This window comes from Saprolegnia parasitica (assembly GCF_000151545.1).
Source record: "Saprolegnia parasitica CBS 223.65 unplaced genomic scaffold supercont2.13, whole genome shotgun sequence".
NCBI lineage: Eukaryota > Oomycota > Saprolegniomycetes > Saprolegniales > Saprolegniaceae > Saprolegnia > Saprolegnia parasitica.
In genome coordinates, this window is record NW_012156407.1 from 334,611 (window position 1) to 345,124 (window position 10,514).

The 10,514-nt window shown below is 54.7% G+C and overlaps 3 protein-coding genes and 1 pseudogene across 4 annotated transcripts in view; 3 read left to right on the top strand and 1 right to left on the bottom strand.

Annotated features, from left to right (window-relative positions):
* The first annotated feature begins 54 nt into the window (after nucleotides 1–54).
* Nucleotides 55–126, top strand: SPRG_30044 (annotated as a pseudogene). The gene has a single exon. The product of its transcript is annotated as a tRNA-OTHER (tRNA).
* Nucleotides 127–2,548: 2,422 nt separating this feature from the next.
* On the top strand, nucleotides 2,549–5,470 carry SPRG_19655 (hypothetical protein; the record flags this gene model as incomplete). Its single annotated transcript, XM_012343489.1, has 12 exons — nucleotides 2,549–2,652; nucleotides 2,696–2,720; nucleotides 2,793–2,800; nucleotides 2,850–3,114; nucleotides 3,158–3,413; nucleotides 3,475–3,571; nucleotides 3,616–3,640; nucleotides 3,692–3,952; nucleotides 4,012–4,116; nucleotides 4,162–4,596; nucleotides 4,884–5,246; nucleotides 5,273–5,470. 12 exons carry the CDS (start codon nucleotides 2,549–2,551, stop codon nucleotides 5,468–5,470), a joined length of 2,142 nt encoding a protein of 713 aa, XP_012198879.1.
* Nucleotides 5,471–5,674: 204 nt separating this feature from the next.
* On the bottom strand, nucleotides 5,675–7,666 carry SPRG_04414 (hypothetical protein). The gene is made up of 3 exons (XM_012343339.1): nucleotides 7,081–7,666; nucleotides 6,485–7,034; nucleotides 5,675–6,432 (listed from the first exon to the last, which is right to left on the bottom strand). Exons 1-3 carry the CDS (start codon nucleotides 7,623–7,625, stop codon nucleotides 5,692–5,694), a joined length of 1,836 nt encoding a protein of 611 aa, XP_012198729.1. The 5' UTR covers nucleotides 7,626–7,666; the 3' UTR covers nucleotides 5,675–5,691.
* A 2,354-nt stretch (nucleotides 7,667–10,020) lies between these two features.
* SPRG_19657 (hypothetical protein) overlaps nucleotides 10,021–10,514 on the top strand; it is a gene marked incomplete at both ends in the record, with an annotated part of 855 nt that continues 361 nt past the window's right edge. Inside the window, 3 exons of the mRNA XM_012343490.1 lie at nucleotides 10,021–10,202; nucleotides 10,247–10,299; nucleotides 10,344–10,433. Of these exons, the coding sequence (XP_012198880.1) occupies nucleotides 10,021–10,202; nucleotides 10,247–10,299; nucleotides 10,344–10,433 (325 nt within the window). The remainder of the gene's footprint in view (nucleotides 10,203–10,246; nucleotides 10,300–10,343; nucleotides 10,434–10,514) is intronic.

Below are 10,514 nucleotides of genomic sequence, written 5' to 3' on the forward strand. Positions count from 1 at the left end.
CCAAGATCACGTTGCCGATCGTTCGGCTCCACGACCTCCAGTCGTTGAGGGGGGGCGCCCCAGGTCAGTTGGTAAAGTTTCTGCTTCGCATCCCGAAGGTCGCCGGTTCGAGCCCGGCTGCGCGCGCGCATTTTTCAGTTCTCCGCCCCCTCCTCCCTGCGTCGCGCGATGTACCCGAAAAGGGTCGAACCATGTGGGTCCAGGACACTTCCGCAAGTGTCACCCAGAACACATGATGACGTAATCAGCTGCTCCAACAACAGGCCAAGATGAGACAATTTCTTCCAGCGAGCTCTGCTCATTAAAAAATAATTGACCCATTTCAACAACAACCTCCAGTCGTTGACGCCGCCTCGGTCGCTGGCGTCTCTCGAGGACCTTGATGAGTTGCGCAGCTCTGCCGCCGATTGCGACGCCTGGACGGATTTTACAGAGCTTGTCGCCATGGTCTCGCTCGCGGCCGCACGTGCATCCGGGCGACTACTGAAGAGCAGGGTGCTGCGCAGCCACGGCCAGGCTAGCGAATAAGGGAATAGCTAGTCTCTACACATGCAACGTCTTTTTAGCAACGAAGAGGACGCGAAATACCAGGTATTAGTACGCTCATGCCATACACTTACAACGCGTTTTGGCGGGCGCGTTTGGTGTTGAAGCTGACAGTGCATATCCTAGGTTTGGTCAATGGGTTTGGCCTAAGAATAGGTAAACTCCTTTTCTCAGGCCAAATTGTCCAAATATCGTTGAGAAGTGTTGAGAAGTCCCTGAACAAGCAATTCCTCAAAACTGATGGCGTGGACCAATCGCATGAGTGGTGTCGCATGTTTTAGACCAATCGATGAACATATTGCACCTGATATTGCCTGTGGACCAGAAGTGAACTTGTCCATGCAGCGACACCTCAGCTCGAACGACAGAAGCCTGGTTGACCCGCGTTGCTTGTCCGATTGACCCCTCAACGCCCAACTTTTTAAGACTACGGATCGTATACCGGTATGGATTACCCTGGTACAGCTCATGCCGCCCAGGATCGTACAACAGTACGGTAAACCCATTTCTTCAAAACCCCAACAAGCTAATTTGACGTTTTCAAACATCCTGACGAAAGAATGCTACTGTACCGGTACAGTATGCAGGAGCGGGTGCGCGAGTTCTATATTCTTCCTCTTACTCTGATCTACGGCATTTTGTTGGCCAAGACTTCAATGAAGATACCAATTTGATCGACGGTAGGACACCAGGTGCACCTTGCTACGTTGTACTAGTACAATACTAGTGGGCAGCTCATCATGGCAATTTTGCCATTTGGACGAACGCACGGCAGTCAGTTGATCGTCACCCTGGAAGTGATAAGACGTTCTATCCATTTCCGAGCTGTACAGGTACGTATCGTCGACAGCCCATCGTTCGTTCGTTCTTTGTTCGCATGTTTGATCTTGCACGAGGTAGCGCGCTGACACACACGTGCGATCATGCCGTCACTCTGCGGGAAGAGGATCCGTGCTGACGTCAATCGAGTGCTCCCACTCGCCCTTATTTTTATTATATTGGTTCTGCTATACAATCGAATCCGCTTTGAGTGGGTGCAAGTAAATGTTCGCAGAGCAGTTCAGTCGACTGCGGCTTACGGTTGAAGAAGCCATGCAGGGCAGTTCGCGGAACAGGCGCCCAGTCTCGCCACCATACAAATCACCAGTCTCGCCGACCAGGCTTTGGCAGCGATAGTTGGACAAGATAGGCAGGGTGATGCGCCAATAAATAAAAAGACTTCACGCACCGTTTGTCGAGCTCGACCCAGTGGGCATCGAAAATGTGAATGCATGGAATCAAGTACTGTACCAGACGTATACCCGGTACAGGCGGGATTTACCCTGGCGCACTAGCCGGCTCTTGCTGTTCGTAGCGCGGGTGCATTGCAAAATCCTCCCGGTCGCTGTCAATTCTTTGAAGAGACAGGTTGACACGTGACACGAATACGTAGAATTCATACAAATTGCAAGATATGCGGCGCAAACTCATATCAGTTGGCTCCGGACCAATCAGCTTGGGCGTGGGCACAAGTTGGAATTTGCGTGCAGATGCGCGCTTCGCTTGCGTTCAACGAGTTGCTTGTGTGACCACTGGCGCGCATCGCCCGCTTCCTCCCATTGTACCATGTACTAATATCGCTTGCTCAGTCTCTAGCAAATCGGTTGCGATATTCGCTTATGCTCAAGCACACTCTCGCCTACCGTGCCCTTTACACGAGACTGGCGGCTGTATCGCATGGATAACTCGATGCTGCAGGAACCAAGGCGAAGAACATGCGCAGGCGGCGTCTTCGCTGTCGTCTTAACACCCATCGGACCATGGCACCAGCTGGCAGTAGCCGCCGACGAAATTTACAGCTCATCGACGTCCTGCATTTGGGGTTTGTATGACCCCTGTGGCATGCAATACCTCTTATATTCTATATTGTCTGTCAAAAATGCAAATATACATTGCTGCAGGTCGCAGCTGGTCTGACTTTAGTGGGAGGAGTTTTGCAATTGATTGTGGACACTCTTGATCGATGGCCGAGTTCGAGGCGCCCAAGCCGATCGAAGACCGCGTCTTCTGCACGTTCGCCGCGTGCACGCAGTGCGAGGGTCCGCTCTTCCACGACAGCTACATCCGGTACGCGCCTCCAGCCGACTACCGTTGGCTTATATCGGCGTAGGACCAACAAACCCAACGGCCAAAAGGTATCAATCTAACTCTCAACTCTCTATTATCTCGCCAAATCTCACGGCTCACCACCTCTGCTTCGCACACAGGCGATTCGGTAGGTACCAATAGCTCATGTTTGCAAACAGTCTATAGAAACATTCTAGGTGCTTTCCGCACTGCTGCCCGACACACTTGACCATAAATGCCTGCGGCACGTCGCTTGCGATGCAAGTTGGCGGCAACTTCTCGCGCTTTGAGTCCATGGCATTCGAGTCCTACTGCCGTTTCGAACGTTGTCTCGAGGGCGCCCTCGACGTTGGGCAACTTGTGTCATCCGCCGACCTCGCGCGCTTCAGCCGCATCAAGGATAGCGAAGATGCATCCGAATGGCTTCCAGGAAAGCTTCAATACAAAGAGAACAACACAGAAGTACGACTCGCTTGCTCCGCTGCCGCCGACAAACGTTGCGTAGGAGGACTGCGGGACGCTCGTGTACCAGATTAACCCGTCGCCACACGAGGATCAGTGGCAATACGCGTGGAAAGGCGGGGCCAGCAAGGTCCTACGCAATACCAAGCACGTCTTCAAGGCCTACCTCTTCATGGTCTACCAGTACGAGCCACAGAAGGTGCTGCGTGTTATCGGCGTCGCTCAGTCGACGCCCTTCACGCTCTCATCGTACCGTCGCGCTTTAAGCAGCAGCGATCTTGGGGACCCCAACGACGGCAGTACGACTACATCGTCTTCGGAAACATTCGGAGCTCTGGCTCACAAACTCTTCTTATCTAGCCACGATCCAGTACGACTCGATTGACGACGGCTACCGTCTTGAGTTCTTAAAATGTGCGTGCACGAGTGAGTCGACATTCAAGGACACCTACATTCGGTGCGCCGTGGAATATCTACCGTCGTTTCTCATTCTTGTGGTAGTTGCAACAAGACGGAAGGGCGCAAAGTACCGTTACACACCTCCCCAACGTGCAAGGTGCTACCCAATACTCTGTAGGAGCTGCGCTGTTTCCCACACTGCTGCCCCGGACACCTCGTACACTGCAGCTGTGGCGGGAAAATCTCGTTTGCTCTCGCGGGGCCCCAGCTCAACAAAGTGCCTGCGTACTCGTTCGTAGCCTTTGCGCGCGTCGAACGCCTCAATGAGCCGGAGCTCAGAATGGGGGATGTCCGGTCGCACGCCAGTCTCACGGCCGAGCACGAGAGTGGCGGAGAGTGGGTCCCTGGCGTCCTCCTTCCGCCGTCCACATACTACCCCGTGCGTGTCTTATTCCAAAGTCTATTATTCGTGTACCTTGCTTTACCACCAATGTCTAGACGTCGCTCGTCTTCAACTTCAACGACGGTGTCAAGGTCGGCTGGCCGTACCACTGGACCGCCAGCGCGAGCAAGGAAAGCCGCAGCACGCGCCACGTGTGGCGTGTACGTCGCGCTTCCGATTTTGATGTCCTTTACGTGTGGTCTTAGGGCTATATGTTTATGCGGCTTCCGGGCGACGACAGCGCGTTCACTCAGGACTTGCGTGTGATTGCGTCAGTGCAGTCACCGGCGTTCACTTTGCTCTCCTATCGGCGCAACAACGAGACGCGAACGTCGCGCACGAACCGCCGCATCATTGTCGAAGCGAAAACGGTCGCGGATGTGACGCCGATCGACGTATCGATGGTTGTTCCTGCACTTATTCCACAAGACCCGTCGCCCAAGTCGATCGCGCACCCGCCGCTCCAGCGCCGGAGCTCGGCGATGCAGCTCATTTTGAACAATGACGATGAAAACATGGTACCGACGCAGGCCGATAATGACACAACCAGCCCCGCAACGACGCCCGTTGCGTCGGCAAGCATGCTGCGCCTAAAGAACATCATGAGCGACGACATCAAGAAGCCTAAGCGCCGTCGTGTGGTACTTCACCTTTTTCGGAATGATATCATGGAGCTCACGATATCTTTGTGCCTAGGCTGACTGCTAAACCCTTTTTACTGTGGCTTCCTTGCCGACAAAGACGACGGTTTTCTAGCATGTGTATATGTTGTAACTATTGCAGTATGATGGATGGACGATGGATCGCTCTCTCTCTCTCGGACCATTGGATGGTCCCAATGACTGCATGTACCACCAGTCCATTGGTTCAAGTGTAGACAGATATAGAAGTTGCGTGATAAACGAATAGTTCGCACTGATCAATATAGGCCATTGTCGATGACACTTCAAGCTCAAGGTCGATCGCGACGGCAACCTGCGATACAAGGGTGATCAAGGGCTTTGAGCGGATCTTTGGACTCGACTACGACGAGACGTACGAGTCGGCCATTCGCTTCAAGACCTTGCGCGCTATTCTGCTCTACGCGGCCTTGTGTGGATGGAAACTGCGTCAATACGACTTTGTCATGGCGTTTCTCAACGCCGCTCTCAAGAAGGGTCAACTCGCCTACATGGAGCAGCCGGAAGGCTTTACCAAGCACGTCCAACGCCTCATGTGCCTGCTCATCATGACGATTTACGGCCTGCGCCAAGCGCCTCACGAGTGGAACTCGATGTTGCACGAATTCCTCGTGAGCCTCGGTTCAAGCGCAACTAGAAGGATCGCGGCCTCTACACGAAAACTGTGGGAGGAAATGGCAACCGCGATGTCGTTTTCGTTACGGTCTACGTCGACGACCTGCTCATCCTCGGCGACGACAAGCACACTGCGCCGGTGATCAAGGCGCTGCTCGCCAAGTTCAAGATGACGCAGCTCGGCGACGTCCTATGCTCTATGGGCTGCAAATTGACTTGAGAGGACATGGCCGTCAGCGTTCTGTTTCAATGACGCTGATGCCGTGAATGCCAGGGCTATACCAGCTGGGGCTATACAAATACTAGTTTTGTATCTATAACCTTTCTTGACGTTCCGACGTTGCTACGACGTATACTCCATTTAACGTTACTATTGTGTAAAATGTTGACCACTTGAGGGCAAATTAACAAATTAAAGACAAAAACACGTTAATTTGGTGTTTACAAGGTTTCGTAACTGGGGTTTCGCTTGCGCTTGATCACGATGATGACGGCAACGGCGGTAAGCGCGGCGGCGGCGCCAACCCAAACAAGCGGGTTGCTCATCGCGGTTGAGTCCTCCGACGACGCAGTGATCGCAATCAAGTGCGACGGTGGGTTGGGCGAGCAGTCGAACGTCTTGCGGCCGGCCGTGCACTGGCACTTGGCACCGGGGCCCTGCGCACACCAGCCAAAGCCGCTGCAGGTTGGCGTAAGCCACCACATGCGACCATAACTGCCAACAGTCACCCAGCACGGGTCCACAGACGGGGCATGAAGCGCTTCCTTGGGCGCTTCCCCGTCGCACTTCGCGTGGTTCACACCCCGAATGGCCGGGAACTTAACGTTCTCGTAGTACGGCTTGGGGTTGCTCAGGCAGCCGGCGTCGTTGCCATCGGGACCGCAGTTGAACTTGGGAATGCGACCGACGCCCATGCAAACGCGGGCGTTCAGCGGCTGGTACAGCTTCTCAATTTGGGCGTCCATCCAGCGGGCGCGGTTGAGCGTTGAGGCGACCATCGCGTTGACTTGGTCAGCGTACGAGCCGCGGGTACTCAGGGCTACGTGCGCGCACGACGGTTGGCTGGACATCCACTGGTTTTTGGGGCACTTGGTGAGCATCTTGTCAAAGGGCGCGCGGGCGTTCGTCACAAACGCCTCGATCTTGTCGTCAGCCCAGACACCGGCACGGAGGGCCTTCCACTACCATGGATACCAGTTAGCTCTTCATCTCCAAGATCCAAACGGTACGTACGCGGGCGATGAGAAGAGAAGTGAACTTGTAATTGCACGTGAGCCGCTTCCACGCTTCGTGCGTCTGGAAGAGCCAGTTTTGCGCATGAGCCTTGGCGCCGGCACCAAAGGCGAGGTTGAAGTCCCAGACCGGGCCTGCCTCGATTGGGTGGTCGCGATCCTTGAAGTAGTACATGCTGCGCGAGTACGCGTCTTGGTTCAGGCTCCACTCGGTGTGGAGCATGTAATCGACGAACGAGCCAATGTCAATGTGCTCCTCGAGGCGATCGGGCGTGAGCATGCCTTCCCAGAGATACTTGTGGTACTGGGGCAGAAAGCCGTTGGGAGAGACAAAAGCATCGCGCATCGCCTGCGACGTCGTCTCGCCGGCGGGGTACGTTAGGAGCGGGCGGCCGCCGCCAAACTGGTTCGTGTACATATTCTTGACAATGTTGGGCGAGTACGCGCCGTATGAAAGCGGGTCAAAGAGCCACGCCCAGCCACCGTTTGCGCGCTCCGAGGCGGAGCAGTTGGGAGTGTTTTCAGCGAGACCGACACGGTTCGGGCCATAGCTACAGCATTGTGAGACCATTGCACGTTGATTGAAGGCAAGCGTACCTCACAGTCTCGAGGAGGAGGTAAAACCCCTTGTATTCGGGAACGCCCGCGGCGTTCTTGATGTAAAGGGCAATGTGCTGCGTGCGGGGCGAGTAACGTCCCGTCTGCCGAAAGATGTGGTGAGCGACGTGGTTGCGAAGCAAGCTCGCGTCGAAGTAAGGGCCGTGGAGCGACCACGGCGTGTCGGCGGGAAGGCCTAAGAACGACTGCGGCGTGTCGAGCTTGATGGCCATTTGGTGCTTGATGAGACGCAGCGTCGAGTCGCCGCGGTAGTGGACGCTGGACGCGTACTCGACGTGGTCAGCGTCGCCGAGGCAGTTCCACTCCGTCCCGTGGGTCTTGATCGTGTCCACAGTCGTCAATGTCGCACGCACGACCTCCTTCATGCAGTCACCCGCCGGAAAAGGCTTGTTCACGCAGTTCATGGCCGGAAGAGGCGTGTGCGGCGAGATCACAAGAATCGGCACGAGGTAGCAGTTCGGGTTAGCCGACGGGTCCATGGCGGCGACGGCAGCGAGCGCGGACAATAGCCAGCGCATACTCATGACGGCGACTGCGCAGGACGATGGATGTCGAGAAGTGGCGGCTCCAATCGACTGGTCGATAGTAGAAAGGCCCGCGTCGATCCCGGCTTGTCGCGTGCCTGATCAGGTGATAGGCCACCCAAATTTCGATCTGATTGGTCAAAACGGTTGCCTTTTCCGAATAAAAAGGGAGCCCAGGGTAATTATCTTATATAGTACTCTCAATCATTGCACACGAGCATGATAGGCATCACGGCTGAATTCTGCTTCGGGGCAGATGGTGTCGCAACGCCGCAGCATTCCAGCTCCTTTAAACACCGAGTGTGCGGGCTACATTACACTGTATTGCAAGTATCTAAAGCTGGGACGCTCCACTCAACGGGCTCCTGGGCTGGGTGCGTTGGCGGTGTCGCGTCGACTGTACTGGAACGAGCGAATTGAGGACCGTGGGTGCCAATCACCGTGGCCAATCCCAATCGCCCCGTTGGCATACTATATACGTGGTGGATGTGGATGGAGGATGAGATATCGCATTTAGTGTTTAAATATTCGTACACTATATACCATAATAGCACCATTTCACGTCAAATGGGTTTAGTGGCGCCAACGCAACTTCAACCGAGGTCCAAATGATTATTGCAGAGAGTGAGGCGTCGCGGTACGAGAGACTTCAAGTCAGAGGTGACCAACAGAGGGTCTTACATGTTAACTCGACCTTGCTTGCTGAGCTCCGCGTTAAAGGAAAAGCGTGTTTGGGCAAAAACGCGTATCGACCGCGCTGGGCACTGGTTCGGGCAGACTCGTACAATGAATGCACTGGTATTAGTTGTTTGCGCTTGCAAGTCCCGCTCGAGCTAAGCGCAAACAAATAGTTTGCGTCACTGCTGTATGGTAAGACAGTAAGAATTACGACGGGTCACACACTCCCGTGCACACCAGAACATCGAATTGCAGCACGACAACCACGAGCTCGTGTTTCGACAACAACGAACATCGGAAGGAGCGATCTTGCTAAGAATCTCCAAACGCCCTTGATCCTGCTGGAGCCTACCACCGCATATATGGTCCTTTGCATTTGCAACGACTCTTACCCTACAACGCTTTCACCGCCAGCGAACTGTTTACTGCTCAAATGTTGGTGGGACCACACGTGTTGTGCTAGAAGCCCGCGGAGATTGGTTTGCTGGGGGTCCTGAGCGAGGCCGCGGTACATATGCTGATAAACCACTCTTGGTGTCTTCTCGGCAATCGTCCATGGTCTTGGCATTGGTAGGTCAGAGCGGAAGACGCAATCGTCTGGCCAGAGGTATCTGAACGCGGCTTCGTGAATGCTGTAGGCCGTCTTGTACGTCGAGAAGTGGTAGTCCAAGTGCATATTCGTCCAAGAGCGTCGTCAGCAAGGCCACGCCCAAGGGATCTGTAACCGCGTTGAGCGCTGCCCACACCTATTTGATGCTGTCGTAGTCGATGATGAAGCGGGGGTAGTCTTTCCCGTCCTGAGAGGGTTAAAAATAGATAAATCTACGCTAAATATACCGTCGGAATTTCTTTGCAGCATACACTTGGTTGAGGACAGTAATCTAGGCTGACGGAAACATGAGCGCGATCCGCGGGAGAAGTTGACGTCGCGGCCACTCGTGTTGGGCAAGGAGCCGGAGAAGCCGACGAAGAGCAGGCAGCTCGGGCTCTTGAACGAGGCTGTGGGCCAAGTGCAGTTGAGCGACATACCGGGTACACCGGCTTGACGGCAATCGTCAATGGACGTCGTAGTGGTAGGTCTGAGCAAAAGACGCGATTGGTCGATGAGGAAGTGGTGGTGCGTCTCATACGGTACTCGTACGCGAGGCAAAAAAGGCGCGCTTGGTCGAGCCTGTTGGGCTTGTGCACATGGGCTCGAATCTAGACTGTGTAGAGCGCCACTTGGTATTATAGACAGCGTCGGTATACTTGGGTAAGACGGCGTTGGACAGGTGGAGCTCAATTGCTGGGATTGCAGCAGGTGCATCGTAGAAGTTGTCGGCGGGCCTCGGCAGGCGTCGTCTACGGCTTGATCGCATTGTGCAGTCGCATCAGTCACGGTGGCATGGGCTTCGAGCTTGACAAGGCGCCGCATGTGACGCCGTCGACGGCGATCTAGCTGGTACAATTAAATTGTACAAGCTGGAACGGCTACAAATTTTGTAGCCGTTCCAGCTTGTATCATCGACCAAGATTGCCAAGATCGCGCTAACTTGATTTTTGTATGGTCAGCAACTTCAAGGTCCCGAGTGCCGGATGTGCAGGTAGTATCCGGACACGTTGGCTCACGGCCTCAAAATTGAATCGGACGAAGGTCAACGAAGATGGCTCTGAAGCTCCTCAAGCAGACCAAGTGCTTTGACGCCGCGTGGTGAAGCATTTTTCCCATGAGAGCGCGATGACGCGCACGACCATGCAGTTCTGCGTCTTCCTCCCGAAAGAGGCAACCGACGCTGCGAAAGTCCCGGCGATCTATTACCTGGCGGGCCTCACATGCAACGAAGAGCTCATGCAGATCAAGGGCGGTGCCCAACGCATGGCCGCGAAGCGTGGCGTTGCGCTTATTACGCCCGACACGAGGTATGGATATCGTCGCAGCCTACGCTCACAGTCTCCGATCGTAGTCCTCGTGGCATCAGCATTGAAGGCGACAGTGATAACTGGGACTTTGGCACGGGTATACTTGTATCAATGCAATTAAAGGTCCTCACGCTTGCACAGGCGCGGGGTTTTATGTGGACGCTAAGGAGCCCAAGTGGGCTGAAAACTACAACATGTATTCGTACGTGACGAAGGAGTTGCCGGGCTCTCGTGACGGCCAACTTGCCAATCATCGATGGCAAGCAGTCGATCATGGGGCATTCGATGGGCGGTCACGGTGCGCTCACGCTT